Source organism: Notolepis coatsorum (assembly GCF_963971535.1).
Source record: "Notolepis coatsorum genome assembly, chromosome: 9".
Classification (NCBI taxonomy): Eukaryota; Metazoa; Chordata; class Actinopteri; order Aulopiformes; family Paralepididae; genus Notolepis; species Notolepis coatsorum.
In genome coordinates this window covers 115,268,065-115,292,964 of record NC_140173.1, presented here as the reverse complement: position 1 = coordinate 115,292,964, position 24,900 = coordinate 115,268,065, and the positions used below count along the sequence as shown (strand labels likewise).

General features: G+C 41.0%; 1 protein-coding gene across 1 annotated transcript in view; it reads left to right on the top strand.

The window, feature by feature from the left end:
* zswim8 (zinc finger, SWIM-type containing 8) overlaps positions 1-5,893 on the top strand; it is a 204,645-nt gene extending 198,752 nt beyond the window's left edge. The window contains exon 26 of the mRNA XM_084322223.1: positions 5,545-5,893. Within this exon, the coding sequence (XP_084178349.1) occupies positions 5,545-5,748 (204 nt within the window). The 3' untranslated portion in view covers positions 5,749-5,893. The remainder of the gene's footprint in view (positions 1-5,544) is intronic.
* Positions 5,894-24,900: the final 19,007 nt, after the last annotated feature.

The following is a 24,900-nucleotide window of genomic DNA, read 5'->3' as shown; positions in this document are numbered from 1 at the left end:
TTGTAGGAGTCGCTTGTTCACAACGTTCGATCCCCACCCTTCAGTTTTCCCTCCCCGTAATACGGCCAATGTGTATTACTGCGGACGACCAGCCAAACTGAAAAACAATGTGGAGAGCTGGATTCGAACACGCGAATCCTAGCGTCTCCACACTGGTGGCGAGTGCCTTGCCCACTACACCACCTAGCCGCTTCAAGCGACTTACAAGTTCTGTACAACAGGTCAGCAGGAAGGGTACAACTCTTTCAGCTGAGTAACGATGTTCATCAAACGGTGTTGAAATACATACATAACGACGCAAGGGTCACGATTCAATATACTCCACTATAACGTTATTGCAGTATTATACTATTAACACTGCGATATATTTATATAATTCGAGGAAAAGGTAAAAAGGTTTACTTTCTTTTTTTTGTGTGCAATTTGAATGGAGACATTAGCATTTGTATTCATCAATAGGAAATAGGTGATTGCAGGGTTATGTAAAGATTCAGTACAAAGAAAATAGTTTTTTTTTTTCTTTTTGGTGGCTGGGTAGCGCAACGGACTAAGCGCCTGCCTACCACCGCAGAGACACTGGTATCGAATCCAGCTGTCAGCGGTACCTCCGGCTTGGTCGTCGTCCATACTAACACAATTGGCAGTGTTAGCGGGTGGGAAGCCGGTGGGGTGTGTATCCTGGTCGTTGTAAACAGCGACTCCTACAGGTAGGTCGGGGCGCCTGCTCAGGGAGGGAGGGAACTGGGAGAGGTAGTGTGATCCTCCCATGTGTTACACTCCCCCGGTGAGAGTCCTCGCTGTCAGGTGAAAAGAAGAGGCTGGCTGACTCCACATCGGAGGAGACATGTGATAGTATCTTATCAACCCTCCCTAGGCCAGCAAGTGGGGGGGAAATGCGCGCAACGACCAGGAAGGGAATTGGCATAACGACTAAATGGGGATGGGAGAAAAATACAGAAAAAAGGGAGGAGAAAAAGTAGATACAAAAAATAGTGTTTTTCAATCTTGTTGCATTTTTTAACAGAAGGTATGTTGACATGAAATTACCCAAAATGTTTGAACTATTGTTGTTGTTGTAAAAATGATAAGGAAAGCTCTTTGATATATATATATCACCCTGGATATCAACAAAATCAAGACATTTCAGATATTCAATCGGCTTCCTTTGAAATATCACAATATACACAGGTTACTCTGATTGGCCCATCAGTCACATCTACCTGCTCTGATTGGCCCATCAGTCACATCTAGCGGAGTGGTGCTTACCGACAGTGTAGGCCTACACTGAATCCTTAACAGTCAAGCATCTTACAGTATAGTGTCTAGTGAACAGAAGGCCACACCCCCCCAGTCTACATTTACATTTTGTCATTTAGCTGACGCTTTTATCCAAAGCGACTTACAAGTTTTGTACAACAAGACAAGTCTACTGAGAGTTGGCTGTGCTCAGAGGGACCTAAAACACGTATATACATTAACATTCCACAATAAGCTTTTATGACTGAATTAAAACATCATTGCACTGGATCTTTAAATAGGTACAGAGAGTAAATTTATTTTTATCTGCTACAAGGTTTACATTGTACTATAACTACCATGGTCTTTCTTTTAAAGAAACAGTAAAATTATGTTTTAATTCAGTCATAAATTGCTTATTGTAGACTGTTGTAAGTATAATTGTTTCAGCTTTAGGTGCATCATTTGATTTGTTATAATACTGCATTCAATTATAAAAGAGGTTGAAAACGCTGACTTACTGCTAGGAAAGATCTTATAAAACGCTGACTTCCTACTAGGAAAGATCTAATAAAACACTGACTTCCTACTAGGAAAGATTTAATAAAACGCTGACTTCCTACTAGGAAAGATCTAATAAAACGCTGACTTCCTGCTAGGAAAGATCTAATAAAACGCTGACTTCCTACTAGGAAAGATCTAATAAAACGCTGACTTCCTGCTAGGAAAGATCTAATAAAACGCTGACTTCCTTCTAGGAAAGATCCAATAAAACGGTGCTTCAACTCGAAAATCCTAGTCGCAAACCTTGGTATGTTTTCTCAACCCCCAGTTCAAGCCTCAGCATCATTTCAACATGGCCACCTACATCGTATAATTAAGCAATAATACACGAGAACCAGTGGAATATCATGAATATTGCCACGGCTGTGATGCACGAGAGCAAAGCTCAAGTGGCATAGGCCAGCGGTTCTCAACAGGGGTGCCGCAGAGAGCTGCCAGGGGTGCCTTGAGATTTTTTTTTTTTATTCTTTTTGGATTACAGAAAATTATCACTAAAGTGCTATCTGTTGCAGCTGCACTGTTTTCCATGAAAATACCATATTTGGATAAGTTTGACCATTTCTCAAAATCTGAAAATCATTATTTAATAAAACACAGAAAAGGATCACCAAGTTACTCTGGATAAAAAAAACATTTACAGACAACATTGAGACAAAGCTTCCTGACACATCTCCATCCAAACTCTTGGAAGAACTCATTGAAACTAGTTTCAGAGTGTGGTGCTGAGTACCAAGTATCTCATGATGCAGCAGTTAAGGTGTTGATACCATTCAGCACCACATATGTGTGAAGCTGGCTTTTCATCCATGACAGCTCTGAAAACAAAATATGGGGCCAAGTTGAGCCTTGAGGATGACATGCGTGTTGCCTTGTCAAAGATCTCCCCACGTATTGACCGTATTATTAGCCAGCAGCAGCAGACCTCGCATTGAGCTAGAAATGGCCACTGAGTGAACAAGTGCTTATTTTCTTATTTATTTATATTTTTTGAGAAATGGTAACTTGGCGATCCTTTTCTGTATTTAAAACTTTTTGAGAAATGGTCAAACTTATCCAAATATGCTATTTTTATGGAAAAGTGTGCAGCTGCAACAGATAGCACTTTAGTGATAATTTTCTGTAATTTTATTTAAAGACCTATGCTATTTGATTTACTACTACAAGCAGTGTAATGTCAACAGTACTAAGCCATTTAGACCTGAAACACCTGTTAATAATGCATTATATAGGCATATACACACAAATGTGTTTCCCGGTTTCTTAAATAAACATTATTTTGAAAGCAAGCACTTTTGTCATCATTGTAGCAAAAAAGACGGGACCGGAAAAGTCTTTATCGTATGTAGGGGTGCCCTGGAATATTTTATTGAACACGGGTGCCTTGGCAGCAGAAAGGTTGAGAACCCCTGGCATCACAGTGTGGCAATATTCATGTTATCCCACTGGTTCGAGTGCATTATTGCTTTTATACAGCAAGTTGCACCGTCGGGAAAAATATAGGATGAATACAGACAATTCTAGGGTATTTTATATCGATTTCAGTGAACTTGGTGTAGATAAATGGTTCCTAAAGATGTATCGTTGCTATGGAATTTCAAATGGATCAATCAGCTTGGCAACGCAAAACGAATTACGTATTAGTCTAATTTAACGTACCTGTTAACTATAAACGAGTGGATAGATATATACAGGATGGGCCTACATCTAACGGTATTCATAAAAACAGCATTATTAGACATGCCAATCCAACGAAAGACGAGCTGGACGCGCTGGAGAAAAGCTGCAATGAAATCAACACCAACACGTCGACGGCCTGGGCATTGAACTGGCCCAACTCCCGGAACTGTCCAAGGTGCTGATGACTTTCGCTTGCCTTAGACTAATACATCATTAGTTTGCGTTGCCAAGCTGGTTGATAGCTACTCCATTTGAAATTCCATAGCAACAAGACATCTTAAGGAACTATTTTTCTAAGCCAAGTTCACTGAAATCAATATAAAATACCCTAGAATTGTCTGTATTCATCCTATATTTTTTCCGATGCAACCTGTACGAGAAGCTGTGGTATGTCGAATATCGCTAAGTATATTAGCTATATGTCATTATAAACTGTCTTTGTGAGTTGTAGTTCATGCAAGACAAATTATACGAAAGAATTGTCAAAATGTTTGATCATCCATGTTTTTCCGATTTTGTAGCTCGAACATACATAGGTCAGAGACGACACATTTCCCACTTACCACCTGCGACCATGAATGAATGCAGCACAAGTGTTTTAGGTCACCCTCTCTGAGCACACCCAACTCTCCGTAGGCTGAAGGTGTGGCCTTCCGTTCACTAGACACTATAAAGATGCTTGACTGTTTGGAAGGGCGTGACACTCTTCAATGTCTAAATTCCCTTGTTAGTATAGCTCGACATTAATATTGTCTGACAGGAGCAGCGCAGGAGAACCACAGGGCACAAGCATCTAGTCTCTTTTAATCATTCCCCATTAACTAAAGCATTGATACATTTTAATTGACCCCAGACTCCACGTTCATATCCTATTCATATTAATAATTGAGCAATTTGACCTTATTATGAGACCATATTTTCTCAGAGGCAGGAATTAAGCACCAGCCCGGAGGCTGGGAATCAAAAGACAAAGCTCTGAGTTATTTTAATCAGCCTGGTGATGAAAGGATGGATGATGAAAAGGAATGGCATTGGAATAACGTTTCTTTTTTTTTTTAGAATCTGTCTAGACTTGGGTTTAAATGAGAGAAATCATCCATTTTTAAACATAGCTGGGGGAATGGGGTCCAACACGAGGCATCTCTTCCCTGGCAGGGTTAAACATGTCCAAACAAGCTCTATGTTCCCTGGCAGGGTTAAACATGTCCAAACAAGCTCTATGTTCCCTGGCAGGGTTAAACATGTCTAGACAAGCTCTATGTTCCCTGGCAGGGTTAATTGTGTCTAGACAAGCTCTACATTCCCTGGCAGGGTTAAACATGTCCAAACAAGCTCTACCTTCCCTGGCAGGGTTAAACGTGTGACAAGCTCTACATTCCCTGGCAGGGTTAAACGTGTTTAGGTAAGCTCTACTGTATGTTCCCTGGCAGGGGTAAACATGTCCAAACAAGCTCTATGTTCCCTGGCAGGGTTAATTGTGTCTAGACAAGCTCTACATTCCCTGGCAGGGGTAAACGTGTCCAAACAAGCTCTACCTTCCCTGGCAGGGTTAAACGTGTGACAAGCTCTACATTCCCTGGCAGGGTTAAACGTGTTTAGGTAAGCTCTACTGTATGTTCCCTGGCAGGGGTAAACATGTCCAAACAAGCTCTATGTTCCCTGGCAGGGTTAAACGTGTCTGACAAGCTCTATGTTCCCTGGCAGGGTTAAACGTGTTTAGGTAAGCTCTACTGTATGTTCCCTGGCAGGGGTAAACATGTCCAAACAAGCTCTATGTTCCCTGGCAGGGTTAAACGTGTCTGACAAGCTCTATGTTCCCTGGCAGGGGTAAACGTGTTTAGGTAAGCTCTACTGTATGTTCCCTGGTAGGGGTAAACGTGTTTAGGTAAGCACTACTGTATGTTCCCTGGCAGGGGTAAACGTGTCTAGACAAACTGTGCATTCCTACAGCTCTCAGGCATCGCTGATGCACCCTTGTACCCTATTGGCCTTTTACTGCTCTCTCATGAGGTTACATCCTCATAAATAAATTACCTTTTGACTCTTGCTTTCTGTCTCTCTCTGCAGTATATCCACCACCGGTTGATCCACCTGACACCGGCCGACTACGACGACTTTGTGAACATCATCCGCAGCGCACGGGGGGCCTTCTGCCTGACACCTGTGGGTATGATGCAGTTCAACGACGTGCTGCAGAACCTGAAGCGGGGCAAGCAGACCAAGGAGCTATGGCAGCGCATCTCCCTGGAGATGGCCACCTTCTCCCCATGACTGAGCCTGGGCCTAGGGCAAGGGACGGGGACTGGGGTGGGTGCGGAGTGGGAGAGGGAAAGAGAGAGGGTGTGGGAGTAGCTGGAGCAGAGCATCCTACATTCGGTCCATCTCTGCTGCTGCATCACTGTGTCTCAGAGGTTCTCGCTCTCTCTGACGTCATCTACTCGCCCTCCCCTCTGCCACGATCTCTTTCCTCCGTTTATGTGCACACACCAGACACAGCACACAGGCAGCACAATCAACCCCCACATCCCCCGACCCGAGACTTCCTTTTTAAATGTCATCGGTGTGTGTGTGTGAATGCGTTGTGTCCACGCGGGAGTTCAGAGGGAAAAGCAGATCAGCTTACATCTCCTCCCGTCTCCATCTGTAGACTGAACTTCATCTCCCGTATTCCCTTATTTTACCATGGTTCATGTTTGTGTAACTCTTGTGTAACTAAAGTGTATTCCTTCCTTCCTGCTCTCCTTCACATTTCTTCCCCAGTTGCCTCCTTAACTACCGTGACACTCTGCGGTTTCACTTGGGGGGTGTCTCTCTGTTTTCTCTCTAAAAAGTTGTCATTTTATTTTTGTGGACATTGTTAGTTGGTTCTTTCTTTTTAATGAAACCACTGAGCGAGTCAGATTCATACTGCAACATTCCTCTGTCCTGGGGTGGTGGGGTGTGAGGCCACCCCCTGAAACGTGTCACTACGGATCTGAATTTTAGCTATTCTGACGGTGTAAAAAAAATATACAAATACAAAAACAAATAAAAAAAGATTTACTTAAAAAAAAACATGCGTTTGTTGAAACTAAAAAAGAAAAAGAAAAGAAGAAAACAAGTTTAATATGGAAAACCTAAGTACGGGTGAGGATTCTTGAGTGTTTTTTATATATTTTGTATTGAATATAACCTGTATGCAGAGAGGAATGGGAAAAGAGCGAGAGAATATTAAACGTGAGTGTTGTGTTGGGTTCCTTTTCTCCATTTCAGCCGTTGGAGATATGGGGGGGGGGCGGGGGCGGCATTCGGGAATACGAGAGACTGGCAGGACCAAACTCACTGGCTCTTTGAGAGTCTAGCGAGTCGAAGAGAGCAGGCTCATTTAAATACCAGTCCAAACAATCGATCCGGGCCATCAGAACCACATTATTATGGATGAGCTGACCTGATATTTGCATAATGGTGTGTTCCCTGCGGTGCTAGTTTGTTGGCTAAGTTCTAAGGTTTCCAACTGGTGTTTACTCCAAAAGAGATGGTGACTTTCTGTTCAGGTGGCCATTGCCAGGTATATTGTGTCTCAAACCCCACATCTCTTTAACTTTGCTCTGGACCTCACATGGTGATGAGTGACTAGTAGAAAATGTACTGTGATATTTTTGTATTCCTCAAAAGTGTAGCTTGGTTGAAAAAAAAAAATTATATATATATATAAACTGTGCTGATTGCAAGAGGTTGTAATTTAGAATAAAGATAAAAGAATAAAAAACAGATAAAGCAATACTGAAATGTAGAGTTTACTTAATAAAGATTATTCAAAACACTACCTCGCTGAGATACATTTTTCTGTATGCTGTGGCGAGTGTGGGGGCGTCCTCACATGATCTCATGAGCTAAATTGTTATTGGCAAGTACAGTACACCTGTATTGGACACTGCCACTTGTGCTTTAAAGTGTTCTATATGCAAACTACTGACATCGCCTTCCCATCGTTATGGACCGAGATTTCCATGAAAGCACGTCGTTGACACAGGTTGATTCAGTATGTACTTGAGGGAATAAAATATGAAGGTACACAGAGCCTAGCAGTCCATTAATCTGGGTATTCAATTCATAGCTTTATTAAATTGCAGACCTCTTGGTCGCAAACAACAGGTGATTGTAATAAAATAGGTAATTATCATTGAATGAGCCGTGTCCGTGGCCAATGAGCCGTGGCATTGTGCCATATTGTATGACAAAATGCACCATGAGAATACTATAAATAGAATAATATTGCAGGCAAATTTTAATAGATTTTGTAAGAGGGCGGGGTCGCAATATCCATATCATCATTAGCAGCATTCCCACTTCAACTCGCTACACCATCTGCAGTGCAGTGCTCCATCCATACCCATAGGAATTGAATGATGTTGAATATCATAGTTTGAAGACCCACCCTAATATGATACAACACCACCAAGAGGCGCTCTAGGGTCATTTATAGACCGAGCCGGTTCTTTGACACGAAGCAACTGTTGGGTCTGTGAATGAATCACATCAGTCACAGTCAACCCGTTCTTCATGGGATCATCGGCGTTTTATTGGGAGTCGTCCGTTTTTGACCAAGCTGCAAAGCCGTAAATAGTCAGAATTCGAACCATAAAAGTTGTTTATAAACTCAACACTAACCTGTACTCCCACACTACCTAAAAAAATGTAAACATCTTCCGGCCCGTGGGATCTAGCATCTAACGTCGTTAGCGACATTATGCTTGATTTCCTATAATAGATAACTTCACAACCTCAACTTTTGCCGGGCTTACCGGCCACCTGTTTCATATAAACCTAACGGCACCTGAAAATGGGGGACCCTGATGTAAACAAGTCGAAAGTCTTTCTCTGGTCTGCATCCCCTTAACAATTGTATGTATTGAGCTGTACTGTACTGTACCCATTCTGCAATCTGTTAATAAACTTATCAATCAATCAATCAAACCTCAATTGATGCTTAATTGCGGATCTATTCGTATGTCTGCTGATATATTTATATATTATCATAATAACCGTGCACCACCAGAGTTGTGCCTAAGCAGATTACACTGATTGTGGATGGGTAGGCTATATATTATGTTAATATATTAACTTAGAATCGACCCAAGCAGCAACGTCTGCAAAGCTCGCCACTAGAAACTACACCTGGGCTCCAGGGTCCTCTCTGTGGGACCAGGGTAACGTCACATCTACAGGTGATGGTGGGGGTACAGAGACTATAATTATGTTCGGCAACGTGCTCTTGTGAGATGCCATAAAAAGTACAATATATTTCAAAGCTGGCTATAGTACGCCATCATCCCATTGTCTCTAGTTGGGGAAAATACACCTTTAGCTCAACTATTTAGTGGCGCACACTGTGACCACATCTCCCTCCTGGTGGAGTTGGTTCACTCCGGAGTTCCAGCCGAACGCATCGAGTGCAGAACGAAGATGGCGGATCCGCGAGCGATGCTGTAAACTACACTTTTATTTTTTACTCTCTTAAAATTAATGCCTTTCATCAAGTCTCACCCAGTTTGGATTGCAGTGCTTTGAAAACGGGAACACCGGTAAGTAATGCGCCGAATACATGTTTTTTACGTTTCGCCACATCATCTCAAAAAACTTGAAGCCCGTTTTGTTTGCGTGCAGCAGCACTGAGGTGAGGAGAAGCCACACATAGCCTCGCTGAGCTAGGAGCAGCAGCTAGCTGGACTCGGACGCCAGTTGACAGTGTGTCGGGGCTTCTTCCACTTGTGTCCTCGCTGGGAAGCTCCTCTACGACGTGGACTTATTTACCAACACTGTAAAGGGAACTGGATATAACGCTATGCTATTGAAATGACGTTGTGCTTGTTTATGCCGGTTGGTCTATATCTGATTTGCTAAGTAGCGGACGGTGGCCAAGCTAGCGACCTTCTAGATGCTGAGATTATTTCGTCTCCCATACAGCAGGGCTAGCTGATTGATTGAAAACTTTATTAACAGATTGCAGAATGGGTACAGTACAGTACAGCTCAATACATACAATTGTTAAGGGGATGCAGACCAGAGAAAGACTTTCGTCTTGTTTATCAGGGTCCCCCATAGCTGTCTGGTTAGTAGTAGTAGTAAAGCTGCTGCGTGCCAGAGAGGCTGACGAGACTGATGGATTCATATGGCGGACCTGGTTGCATCTAAAAGTTTCCCCGGACCATATATCCATCTGTTGTCTTTCTTAACCCCCATTATCAATGGAATGATTCGCACACACACTGACAGTTAATATATGACCATGGCATGAAGTGTTCTTTCATAAATTGTAAAATGGATCAGATAGCGTTAACCCTTAGAGACCCACCATAGACCATGTTTTGTCCCTTTTTAGTGGGCGAGATAGCAGGTCAACAGCCTAGATGCCACATGGAAGTGGTGTACGTCATCTGAAAACTGAAATCTGTAATAAACATACATTTTTTGTTAAGCGACTTCAGATTTCACCAAGGGGATCAATATCTTATCTTAGATTTAGTTAAGAGTGTATAAGGGCTTAGAACATTATGATGGCCATTCCCACGCTTAAGTACGGTATGTCAAGTTGTCACAGCAATGTCTGGGTTGATACCATTTTGTTACACAGATTTGGTACAACATTTAATTTTTTTTGACAAATCGTTGAGAATGATGAACATGGTCTAAAATACCACATTAACTCATTCAGCGTCAGAGGGCGCTATTTACTGTGTAGTTGAAAGGCCAACGCTTTAATGTATAGGAATACGTGGCTGTGTTTGCAGGGCTAAAACTATTATATATCATAGCTATGGATATAATACTATTGCCCATTTGACATCGAGTATCTATCGTTCAATTTGTGAAAAAGAAAAAAAAATGCATCCAACATTCCCGTTTTATACCGTGGTGAATATGAGTATAGTTTTAGAGTAATCCTGTCTAATCCCAGAAAACTATGCTATGCAGCAATACGTGCATTTAACTAAAAACCTGCCGTTTCTCTCGCCTGTATACGCTACCGTTTCGAAATAAAATCTATATTATCGGTATTATGTTTGTCGTTGTATTTATTGTATTTATTATGTATGTCGTTTTTTTTATGCTTTGATCGTCACCAACGGAATACGTTACACAGTACATGTATACACACATACACTCCGATCGCAATGAAGGAATTATTGGATCAACGCAAGATTGATACAATATAGCCCTTACCTTGACTAGGATGTACCCCAAAAAGAATATTCCAATTATCTGATCGCCATTCCAAGTATTGATGTCGATCGTGTCCATAACATAATCCACCAAAGAACATGAATCGGGAGTGTTTGATTCTTATAAATCCATGCGTTATAAGCGCTCGTCATGCCCGACTAGGAAAAATCCGCCCGGACCTATTTAATCGACGCCAGGGTTAGAAATAAACTTTTTTTCCCCCATGGCTATTTTTGCCCCCCCCCCCCCCCCCCCCCCTTAACACTTTAAGTGCCGAAAACGTGTTTAGGCGTCTTTCCTAGCCATGCTATAGTTGCAGAGGACGCCCTAACTCGTCTTTAATATCAATATTTCAAAAATCTGTGATCGGAATCATATTTCCCCTCTGCAGCCTTCACACACAGTTCTGAGCTCCTCTCAATCCTCTAGCGGTTCAAGAGCGCCATCTAGTGGCCGATCGGCAGAAGCGCCAAACAGGAAGTCATGTGGATGAAGTGGTGATCACCCATATTACTTCCGGGCACTCTCTATAGGTCCCGGGACTCGAGCTCGACACAATACATAGCGATCCGTTGCCAATAACTAGATAAACAACATGATTTGGACGTATATACTATTATACAACCTGGAAATGGACCGGGTATTTCGACATCCCATAATGGAAAACTGTCTACCCCACGCTGATCGCCCAACGGCCCGCGGAGACTGGGGTGAGTTTTAGCGTGTAGTATTACCGTGTTCGACACTAACTGCTATGATGAACATTTGACCCACATTAGATGAATGGTATAACGTTGCCCACGGAATTATAAACGATCCCCCGCCCATCCGGTCATCATCAGATGATACGTAGAAACTTCTAGAAGCACGTCCATTTGAAATTTTTCATCTGGCACCGATCGCTACCAAACTGTATTTGATCATCAATATAATGCATTTGGGGCTATAAATCACGTTCTGGAGAAAGCTGCAGAAAGAGATGAAAACATACTTATACTTTAGATCATATTTTAGTATGAATATGTGAATGAAAAAGTTTAACGTTCATACACCATGAACAATACATATAGGACCTTGAATAGGCCCTAATAATGGCAATCTAGCAATAGAATTTAAAAAGTTATAGCCCTGCAAAGAAGGGGAACTTCTCCATAGACAAATAGAGCTGGCAAGGGATGGTATATCATGAATTTAGCCTTAGGCAATCAAAGTGTTAATTTATTTTTAATATATACTTTTTTTGTATTTCGGGGGCACTGAATTTTTATGATAAATTACATGGTAATTTCGTTGGATATACACTGTATACGGTAAAGTATTATTATATATTTTTTTTGCTTTCTGTTTCTGTGCTTGCATGTCATTTTAGCCATCTTAATTGTTAGTTTCATTATGCATTGTGTGTTGAGTACTGACTTTTAATAATTTTGTTTTGCAATAAAAAAAAAAAAAAAAAAAAACGAAATCCTCCATTTGAATAAAGTGATTAATCTAAAAAAAAAAGATTATAAAACATTGTCGACACTTACCATATGCCATTTTGTGGCTGCGGCTGTCTTGGTGGCGCAAAGCGCTGTGTTTATTTTTACAGTCTTCGTCCCTATGTTTGATAACGTAATATTAATGTCTCCATATATAGGGCTCTACGCTAACCTTTTTCCCAAGGAGCACATGTGCTCCTAAATAAAATCTAAATAAAAATTTAGCAGCACAGTGAAAATTGTTCAAGTAACACAGTTTATTAACAAACTATTTATTACATGCATATTATACTGTGAGTGTGCATACTAAGGGCCAAACATCTGTGCAAATAGCACAAACCACCAAAATCACACATTGGCCCATGACTACTAGACGCAAAGGATATCGGTTGTCAAGCTGCTTTTATATGTTGTAGTGTTGTCACAATACCAACATTTTTACTTTGATAAAAAAAAATATTTATCACATGCTGCATATTATACTGTGCGTGTGCACACTATGAATTGAAAATGGGGGACCCTGATGTAAACAAGATGAAAGTCTTTCTCTGGTCTGCATTAACAATTGTGTGTATTGAGCCGTACTGTATTGTACCCATTCTGCAATCTGTTAAATAAAGTTTTCATTCATTCATTCATTCATTCATTCATTCATTCATTCATTCATTCATTCATTCATTCATTCAAGGGCTAAACATCTGTGCAAATAGCACATACCACCAAAATCACAAATTGGCCAATGCCTACTAGACGCAAAGGATATCGGTTGTCAAGCTGCTTTTGTATGTTGTAGTGTTGTTATGATACCAACATTTTGACTTTGATACAGATAGGAAAGGCAATGATGTTGTGGGTACAGACAATCTATATATATTATTAGATGACAGAACATTGAAAATTCTTTATACAATTATTTAATTCATTATAATTGAAACGCTATTGAATAATAGTTAATACAATTATTCTGTTACAGCTACAACTGAGCTATAATTTATACTATAGCTACTGTCCATCAATGTCTTCCTTTTGAATTAAATAGGTTCAGGAGAGAGAGATGTAGAGAGGGAGAAGGAGAGAGAGCGAGACACACACACAGATAGTAGAGCCTAGAGCCATATGGAATCCGCGTTCACGGAATCGCGGACGGAATCGCGGAATTGAGCAATAAAAATGGAATCAACTGTAACATTTTTTATTTTTATTTTTTTAAAGGTGACATGTACTATAAATGTCATTTTTCAGTCTCTAGCATTGTATTATAGTAATAGGAGTTCGTATCAATGTGTTTTAGTGTCTAAATACCATATTGGCGGATTGCTCTGATTCAGCTCAGCCCCTTTCCTCCTCCAGTAAATCAGGCCATTTTGATTTGAACGACTGAGTCACGTCATTCGGACGCTGGGTAGCGCACAGTGATGCTGGTTGTGTTGGATGTGGTTGGAGCTAATGCCCGCCCCCATTCTACCTAGACTAGACAGCGAGTGGAAGCCACTTCCTCATGCTGCGAGGCGGAGTGGGGCCCGACGCCTCTGCGTGCGCTCTGGAGGGAGAGAGGGAGAGAGAGATGGAGAGAGAGGGAGCACTTGGGGGGGGGGGGGGGGGGGGGGCATTAGCCCATCGATCCCATGCCCATCGAACGAAGCTTCGAAGTATTTAAGACAGCCCTATTAAATGGACTGTTACATATCTTATTAAATTGTGGACATTTATTAATTCCCACTTATTAGACACTATTTCTGATGGTAAAATGAGCGTACAAAGCAAAATACAGAATTCTGAAATATTAAAATGGAAAAAACGGAATTTGGAAAAAAATTAAATGGAATTTGGAAAAAAATTAAACAGATTTCATATGGCTCTACTAATAGAATAGTTACAATAGCCGATAATCCATTTTCCCAAAGATAAATCCCTATACGGGTGGACCTCGCAGGCGGTCCAAAGTGAAGTCAGACTACACCTCCCTATTTAGGAGCAAATTGTTTGCATGATTAAAAACGATGGTTCGAACATCCGTTCGAAAAACCCTGGCGAATGTTCGAATCCCAAAAACAGGCTTGGGACAGCTCTAACTGGAGCTGAGCTGAATTTAATACAATGTTATTTTTTACAATAATTTACATAACATCTTAAGAAATTACTAATGTGTATGGAAACTGACAAAAAAGGTAATGGTAACGCTTAAAATGTATTATTGCAGCGGCAAAAGGCGCAGTGGAAATTTTTGGGTGCACCTAAATTATGTGCTGGTGCACCTAAATGAAGTTAGGCGCACTGGTGCAACCAATGTAAGAAGTTAGTCTGGAGCCCTGAAAGCATGTAAGATGCATTGGAAGCGTTGCGGGGAAAAACAGGCAGGGACTTATTTCCTGGTCGCAAAATTGTTGTTGGGCTGCCGTCAGAGGTCAGCTGCGCTTGGGAGGAAATGACTGAGACTTGCCACAGGATTTTCAAAATAAGAGTATCGATATGAACCGAACGTTGTTAGCTGCCAGAGCCATAGATATATGGCCGGAGCTGCGCTTGGGCGGAAATGAGACCTGCCACAGGATTTTCAAAATAAGAGTATCGATATTATGAACCGAATGCCTATCCAGTGCTACTGAAGTAAATCCATTCCTTGCACAGACCGATGTTGCTGTAGCACGTGCAATTAAAACAACAATAAATACTCATCAAATTCACAATACAATGCAACAATACATACTCCTAATCAATTCATAATACAATACAACAATACCTACTCATAATTAATTCATAATACAATACAGCATAATATACTATTTAGCTTTTACATACATTCAGGCCTGTACGCTGCGACGAGATCGTCGCAAATTGCCCCCTAATTTGGCCGGTGCGAATGAAAAATTATATCTACTCGCAAGCTTGCGAATAGTGATTTCACCCCTTCATTCGCATTTCACTACACTAACATTAGCCTACAACCAGGGCTGTACAGGCGACATAATGTTGCGGTTGTAATTTCATTAGACAGACCAGCGCGGACATTTAATAACATGCAATTTAATTGACACGAGCAATGGGCTAACGTTAGCTGGTGGTCCCGAGTGAAGCAGGGACGGCGGAGCTATAGGCTAACATTAGCTGGTGGTCCCGAGTGAAGCAGGGACGGTGGAAAAGTGAGGAAAGGGGGTGGGTTATATTGACAAGTGACAACGCTTGACAACAGAAGTTTAAACATAACTTCATATTTATTAGTTATTCGTTTCTGTATATCATCCACTGTGACTTTCCATCTCCGTGTTAGACTCTTCCTGTTTACATTCGAGTGTGACGTCATCACCTACGGCAGCTTAGACGATTAAAACGCGAACCTAGAACAAAACCCGGGGGGGGGGGGGGGGGGCTGGCTCTCTTGTGCGTTCTCGCCCCCTCTCTCTCTCTCGCTCTCTCTCTACATTCAATGATTTAAAGTAGCCAAACGTTACAGACAGTATAAATACTAACTGGATAGTTGATGATAAACATTTAATTTCATTATCTGAAATATTCTAAAATCATTAAGTCTGCTATAAGCCATTATCCCTTTGTGTGTAATTATTATTTTCTCACAGTAGTATATATATATATATATATGTGTGTGTGTGTGTTTGGCTAAAGTGGATAGAAAACACAGTACTGTGCAAAAAAAGGGCACCCAAGAGTTTTTATATAAATAGTCTTAGATGTAAATAATTTTTTTTATTAGTGTGTCAGTAGACTACTCTTAGTACATTTTCATTAAATAATTTTTTAAAGCATCTTCATGGTTTAATAATGCAAACATATGTTGCAGGGACTTATTATAATCATCATATTGGCGTGACTGTATGCATCAAAGGGTTAAATCAAGCATTTTTAAGTGCTTTAGGAAATGTCAAAATATTGCGATATATATTGTGTATCGTGATATGGCCAAAAAATATCGCAATATCATTTAGAGGCCATATCGCCCAGCCCTACTATAATGGTAAAATAGTTATTTAAAAATTTGCCCCTAAAAAATATTCTTTGCCCCTAAATTTCTCATTTAGGGGCAAGTGTGCCCCTAGTGAAAAAGCTTAGCGTACAGCCCTGACATTATCTATGTTCATATCAACCAATTATACAATCTTCTAATAATAATATCCATATCAGACGCATACATTTTCATTTACGTAAACACTATCTATTAGGGAATGTCAATTTATTATTATTATTATTATTATTATTTTTTTATCCACTTTTTCTCCCATTTTTTCTATATTTTCTCCCATCCCAATTTCGTATCATCCAATTCAACCCTCCCCTGTCACGGACGCTGTTTCTTGCCTCCCACAAGCCGGCTGCAATGTGGACTAAGTCATACATAGCACAAGTCCCCTCCGGTACTTGAGGTAACAGCAGTCTCATCTTTTCACCTGCGCAGCTCGATCTCTCAGTGGCGAGGAGTAACGCGTGGGAGGCTCACGCTGCCCCCGACACTTCCTGATTCTACTGCGCAGGCGCACCAACCGACCTGTAGGAGTCGCTGTCCACAACGCCCGATCCCCACCCATCAGTTTCCCACCCCCTAATACGGCCAATGTGTATTAGTACGGACGACCAGCTAAACTGAAAGCAAATGTGGAGCGCTGGGCTCGAACTGACGAGCCCAGCGTCTCCAGCATTTTGTGGCGAGCGCCTTGCCCACTACGCCACGTAGCCGCCCTTTATTATTATTATTATTATTATTATTATTATTATTATTATTATTATTATTATTATTATTATTATTATTATTATATTTATTATTATTATACAGGCTTAGGTTATAATCACAATAAAGAGGTGGTGTAATATAAAATGAAATATGAACTAAGTTAAGCACAATAGCATATAATATAATTATGAAATCGAATATAGCTTGGCTTTACAACTTAATAAAGCTATTTTCAAGTCTTACTGGACAAAATAAATACAAAGAAAATATGTATTAATGTTCTAAATAATACCTCTTCTGTATTAGAAAATCCAGCTTTCAAAAATATATCTTTGTATCTTTTCAATGTAATGTAAATTATAAAACAGTAACCTCACAAAGATATGCATAACTTGCAATTAGTGTACAAAACAAATTTATTACACACATACTCCTTAGAATGATTGTATCATAAGCATCTTACATAATCATAAATCAAACCAAAACATAATTTTGAGGCATCAAAATAGTTTTAAATTATGTTCTTTATGGACATGCGATAGTATCTATCTACCCTCCCTACGACCGACCAGTGGGGGGCACATGCGAGCAACGATCAAGACAGGGGAGGGAGAATTGGCACGAGAGGAAATTGGGATGGGAGAAAAACGCAGAAAAAAGTGGATACAATTTTTTATTTTATTTTTATCTCTCTGTATAGTTGCATACTTCAATAAAAGCAGTCTTCTCTGGGAAAACGTCACACGCAACAGAGTACCGTGGTATGCGCCAGTCAATTTAAGAATATGCATAATGGTCCTGTGGAAAACAATGAAATCTGGACTGATATCTGCTCCGCGACTCCCGCGAGCAGATCAGGAAAAATAATGGGCGTGTCAACGCTGGTATCATCCGCGCAATGTCCTTTAGTGGATAGCTCGCAAAGACGGAGCAGAATCCGTGGGTGCAATTAGCTTCGCTCAAACCATTCTTTGTGGATTCCGCCCCAAGGGTTCTTAATCTTTTCAGATTGTATTAAATTAATTCTCGTCCAGGGACCAAAGCTCAGTAAACATTAGTGTTCAAATCTAATGGGCATTAGGGCTGTCAACGAATATTCTATATTCAAATTAATATCAAATTGTAAAAAAACAACAACATACATTTGTCTTCCTCTCAACTTCGTGCGTGGGCCTGCCCTGAATGTGCTGCATGATGAACAGGAGAGAAACGCAACATCACTTTCATTGAGCTGAAGAATGTGTTAGTAGTAACAACCACAACAACCGCATGGTGTGTTGGCAGAGAGTTGTGATTTGACAGTGATTTGCACTCTGATGAATCTAAAAGCCCTGTTTTGCCGGATTTTGATCAACTTGTGGAACCTCGAGACAAAGTTGTATGCAAGCTTGGGCTGGGCGATATGACCAAAAACGTTATCGCGATAAAATTATAAAATTATTTTCATATAATTCGATATCGATAATTATCGTCGATATAATGTCTGTCAAGTTTAATTAACTTCTAATATGCTGCTGCGAATGTCTCAAGTCGAGTTGATGTCGTCATCAGTCCTCGCACGTTAGCAGTTAGCCGACAAGCGGAGTATCTCATGACAATAAATATGACACTAAAATACTCTCTTCCGCCACAATATATTGAAACGACGTCCACTCCCACACTATTATAAACGTGGCCTCAGAATTCAAAACACACACATACTCGGCACGTAAATATATAAAACAGTGCCGTGCAAGCTAGTTAACCTAGCCAGCCTGTTGCTTCTACGCGGTGTATTCCATGACAATGTGCTAAATATCACACTAAAATACTCTCTTCCGCCACAATATATTGAAACGACTACCACTGTATACCCCCACTACTATAAACGTGGCCTCAGAATTCAAAACACACACATACTCGGCACGTAAATATATAAAACAGTGCCGTGCAAGCTAGTTAACCTAGCCAGCCTGTTGCTTCTACGCGGTGTATTCCATGACAATGTGCTAAATATCACACTAAAATACTCTCTTCCGCCACAATATATTGAAACGACTACCACTGTATACCCCCACTACTATAAACGTGGCCTCAGAATTCACCACACACACATACTCGGCACGTAAATATATAAAACAACGCCGTGCAAGCTAATTAGCCTAGCAAGCCTTGTTGTTGAGTGTCAGTGAGTCCTACCGCTCTGGGTCTCCTTCCGGGTCTCCGTCGATCTCGGCCATCTCCTTCACTGATTGGTTGTTAGCTGTTGTGCGTAGCACGTCATCACGTAAGGTTGGTTGTTGTTAGTGAGTGAGCTGAGCCGAGGCTGAACGGAGCCAAGCTTGGAAAATCTATATATCGAAACTTTGCGACCACGTTTCATGTTTATTTCGAGGAAATAATTTATCGCGATAGTTATCGTTATCGTTTTATCGCCCAGCCCAAAAGCTATGTAAACTAGAGCTGGCCTGGCCTACCTTCTTTTTTATGCAAACACTATTGGGAGTTCTAGCCTCAAGAATGTAAGTAGCCTACTTTTCCTTTTTAGCACTTTCATTGTAAATCATCCCTCAGGATAAAACTTCTAGATATTGAGTAATGAATGAGACGGAAGCGTCATGCAGGCCCCTAATGGTTTGATTACTATTTCAAGATTTCATTTCAGTTTTCACACCTTGTTCGGAGGCGCGTTGCTGTGTATGAATGTCCGTTCTACATGCCGTAAACTTTCATTAATTTGATCTCGCTCCGCCTCCGAGAGAAAGCCCCATCTCAATCTAGCACTTTCTCCTCACGCACTGAGAAAGAGGGGGGGGGGGTGCATGTTTACATAATGCACAATAATAGATATTCGAATGGTTCAAACCTATATGTGTTTCTTTTAGAAGGAATAGTCGAATGTCATTGTAGGCCAATTTCTACAGCCCTAATGGGCATCCAACATGCAGCCCCTTGTGTGTTCTGTAGGGCCTGTGGTTATATATTACCCACTGTCAGGATTGTTATCATAAACTATGAATGAATGCATACGCCTAATGAATCAGAATAGGAGTGTTGGGCTTCTAGGATTACTGCTGGGTCATTATTGTCCATATGATCTCATTCATTGTCAAAATGCAAACTGATTCTAGAATTGCGGTTATTAATATTTTTCAGCATGGGCCCTGAACTTTAGAGAAAAAGTCTTGCCCTGGAAAGGCTCATTAAAACATACGAGTGCTCCATTTCCTACCACGTGAGGAACCCCTCAGCCCTGTGTTGGGTCATAATGACTGATAGTTGGAGAAGCTGCTCTGTCGTAGAGAACCACTTCTCATGATATGCTGATTTGTACACAGCCAGATGAGTCCCACTTGCTCTACTTAAATGTGTAGGAAGAGTTGAACAGTTTAACTTCACACTTGGCTTAGATGAGTAATGTCTAATGAACTGGATGTCAGTTAGGCTTTTGTCCGTTTCTATCCCCACAATGATAAGGATAAGTAAGTGCATACAATGCACTGCTCAGCTTCCACCATGCATCTCAAAGGAAGAATAAGACCTAGAAAATGACAGAATTTTACTAAGGGTCGATATAATAAACTGGTTTACCCTTTTCCCAACCTCCCTCTCTCTGACGACGGACTTGTTCCTTTATATTCTTGAGTGGAAGACCCAATTAGTGCTGAGCTGTAGGCTCGAGCGTGGCCACTTCTGTCCCCGGAGCGTATTACTGATGTCTGAGATAACCACTTTATAATTAAGCAATATCCCAGAGACAGGCCATCGTATATTGTTATTATACTGTATCACACAAGGGGCGTCGTTCATGTCGGGCAGACAACCCTTAGCTGTGCTATCACAATATATCGCAGCCTGCGCTATATTGTCATGTGATGGTCTCAAATCAACGAGTAATCTTGTTTAATATTCGTGATTTCAATATCAGTCAAAATAATCATGTTTAAAGGGGAACTATCTTACTATTTCTTTCACTATTTGGGTAATTTTACACAATTCCTGTGAGTCTATGGAACACATCTGTAAGGTTTTCTTCCAAAAAAATCATTGTTTCGTATTTCTAATCAAGTACTCTTGTTTGACAATATATACCCTGTGAATATTATTGCACGGATCGGAATACGTGTGGTAGTGTGCGCTATGATAATGAACAGGTTGATGTGACACTAGGGGTGGGACGATACATCGATCCAGATCGATATATCGATCTATTATCAATAATCAATTAGGATCAATGAAACGTAAAAAGATCTATTCATATTGCGATACTCTTATTTAGAAAATCCCGCGAGTCATATCCGCCCGCGCCCAGTAGTCTGAAACTCTGTGTAGACATTACAGCAGAACAGCGCTACAGAGCGTCTATTTTGCGACCCGATATAAGTCTGTGCAGTTTTTTCCCACAACAGGTCAAATGCATCTAACATGCTTTGCATCGTCGCCATTCCTTTATGCCCACGTTGTGTGGGCAGATCTAAATTAACGTTACATTGACTGCTTAAGCTAACTAAGCTAAGCAGCTAACCCTGAGAGAGAACAGGAGAGAGGAGAGGGGAAGGAGGAGGGGCGGGGCCGCGGGGGCATTCTACCTTTCTGTGGGGGACTGGGGAGGGGCATTCTGTGTGTGTGTTACTGAGGATGGACAGATAATGTTGATATTTAAACATGATTATGTATTCATGATCATCATGCAACATAAAACAATTGTAGGAACAGTTTGGGAGAGGAAGGGGTTTTAGTTTGCGTGTTGTGAGTTCCAAAACATTTTATTTAAAGTTTAAAGCTCAATATATAAAGGTCTATTTGTATTAAAAACAATAGATTGTTTTTCATTTAAATGTCTGGAAGAGCTCAAAAATAAAAACGTCAATTGATATTTCCGTAGCCTTTTTTTAGTTGATCTAAATGTGACTGATTGTGTTAAATGGGCACATAATATCGCCTCATATCGATCGCAGGCACCTGAATCGAATCGTATCGTATCGTGGCAGACTTTGTGATATCGGCAAATATCGTATCGTTGTCCAAAGAATCGATATCGTATCGTATCGTGATGAAACTGGTGATTCCCACCCCTACGTGACGCGAGTCCTGATACAAGAGGGAGAACGAGCGAGAGAGGGAGAGGGATAGACAGATGGAGAGATAGAGATAGAGAGAGGAGAGATGCTCCGAGAACACGTGTGTTTCCCCCCACACACACGCAGTCGGGAGTGTGTGTAAATGCTCCGAGACGAGTCGCACCTGAGAGCCTCTCTCTCCCTCTCTCTATCTGTCTGTCTTTCCCTCTCTCTCTCTCTCTCTCTCTCTCTCTCTCTCTCTCTCTCTTTTGACTCGAGGAAGTGTCGGTGACAGGGAAACCGCTTTCACATTATTTCCACTCGCTCCGTTGTTGAGCGAATTGTTGATTGTCGGCGGTGGCTACAACCACAGATGGGGCTGAGATATGCAGATCAGCAGCACCTACTTACGTCAGGGAGCGAGTCAATTCTGAATGGCTTGGTTCAGTGGGGGAGGTTCTTGTCTGAGCTGAACTGAAGAAACGGGAGTAGCTAGAGATTTCACATCTAGTCAGTGTTGGTACAACCCCACATTGCTAGAAAACAATGCAAACCACAGGAAAAGGCTATTTATAAGATAGTTCCCCTTTAAGATTTTTGCCATAATCGAGCCCCACTTTCCGAAGCACACAGGCCTTTGTTTGTTTCTATCTCCACAATGATAAGGATGAGTAAGTGCTCACAACGCACTGCTCAGCTTCCGCCATGCATCCCCTTTTAAAAGTGTAACTATACTTGGTACCTCTTTTCATGTGGTGCTGACCAGACCAACAGTTTATGTTTTCAGTTTTTTTTTTAGCCCAACAAGGATATTAAAATAAGTTGTACAGCCTCAAATAAATAGACTACCTCTCCTTTAAGGTAATAACCTTACATCGAGATACATTATGTGGTGAATTAGGCCATATATATAGTGCGTTTTTTAAGCCGATAAAAACGACTTGTCAATAGATGCCTCCGACATGTCAACTAGCAAAAAACTGTGTCGTTCACATCCCTATTATTAATAAGTAGCCCGGCAGACCAGCTATGAGTCCAAGATACTCTCTTTATATTCTCTTTACAGGGAATGTTCGGCCTAGTTCTTCTGCCTTCACTGTTTCTACTTGTTTGTATGTGAAACTGCATTGCAGCACACTGAAATGCAACACATGTTCACGTTTTCAGCAGTTGACCCCCATGAGCACCACGGGCACTAATTCTCCATAAATGACACGGAACCAGTATTTAATTGCCTCACTCTGAGCATGCTAGGCTTATGGTTATAATATGTATACCCTCCAGCTCTGAAAATAGGGGATTGATGCAGGTCCTTTCCTTGACATTTAGCAGTTGAAAGGGTGTTGGCACTGGTATTGCCACCCAGTGGCTTAAGCCAAACCTCAATATATTAACCTCTTCCACTAGGGGTGGACGGTATAAACGGTATACGGTATAAACGGTATGAATTTGCTCTACGGTATGGATTTTGAGTATACCGTGTAACCGGTAGTGCAGCTCTAAAATAGCAATGACGTCATGTAACCACAGCGCGACTATTTCACTGGCATTTGCCCCTAAAAATAGATAGAATTAGTCATAGATAATAGATATGTGCGAACTGGAAAAAGTTATTTAGGAGGCTTCGCGCAGTGGGCGTGCCAGCCCCTACCGCACGCATGTAAACACGGGTCTAGTAGTCTAGTGGGACGGGACACGGGAGCTGTCGGCGTCTCCCTGAGCTAACGTTAGCTTAGCTACCGTTACAAAATGACCCAGTCAACTATTCACTTTTAGTTTAATACATGATGGGGCATTGTCTAACCGAACGGTATCTAGTCGGCCAGCTACCGATAGCTCCTGACATCAACAAACGCTCCACAAAGTCTAGTACTAGAGACGTGTATGCTACCTGTTAGCTCACGTTAACACAAGTTAGTTCACCGTTCAAAACGAAATGTCCCATTGAACTAAATAATTCACTGAGGCGTTGTATTAACGTTATATATGCAGTAGCTACAGATAGCTCATGATATCAATGTCTTATAACACTGATTCGATGCGTATTCGAGCTGAGGGCTTGCTAACGTTATAATACCAATACAATAGGGTCCAGGTGCAGCGCCGGAGAATCCTGGCCGTAGCTCTGCTCGAGGCTACTCGAGTATAGGTCCAGGTGCAGCTCCGGAGAATTCTGGCCGTAGCTGGAGGCTACTAGAGTACACACAGACAGTGGAGCTTGTTGCGTGGTGGCGATGTCTCGCAGATAATACCAGTACAAGTCTAATTATATAATATATATATTTTATAAAAAAAATATATATATATAAATTTTTTTTTTTTTATCAAAAACGATGATACCGTGATATATACCGTTACCGTCTATGCTTCAAATTATACCGTGATATAAATTTTAGACCACACCGTCCACCCCTATCTTCCACCCGTCAGGGCTGTACGCTAAGCTTTTTCACTAGGGGCACAGTTGCCCCTAAATGAGAAATTTAGGGGCACAGAATATTTTTTAGGGGCACATTTTTAAATAACAATTTTACCAATATAGTGCAAAAAAATATGTTCCTCCTGCCTCTTTACTGTGGTCCTTTTATTTAACATTTAAGTGCTTTTGTTTTCAGGTTTGTATCTTTTATAATGAACCAACTGGGAAAGTGTGTAAATCACTAATAGAACAAAAATAACAAACTGTGTGTGTGTGTGTGTGTGCGCTTGTAGTGCTCCTTGAATGAGATCATCACAACACACACACCATTGCATTAATCAGGAGGACAAGAAACTCTGCATACCTTTGTTTCACAATGAAAAGTGCTTTATAAATAAAATGAATTATTATTATTGTAAATAACCCCATGAAAGGTTTATTATTATTATTATTTTTTTTTAAACTTAATTGTTTAGCGTTTATCGCTTTTCTGGTCAAGCATGACCGACAGAAACGGGTTGAAATGGGATGTAGAGCAGGGGAAGACACTCTGAGAAAATACGGCGGGTCCGGGAATCGAACTCGTGTACCCCAGATCCG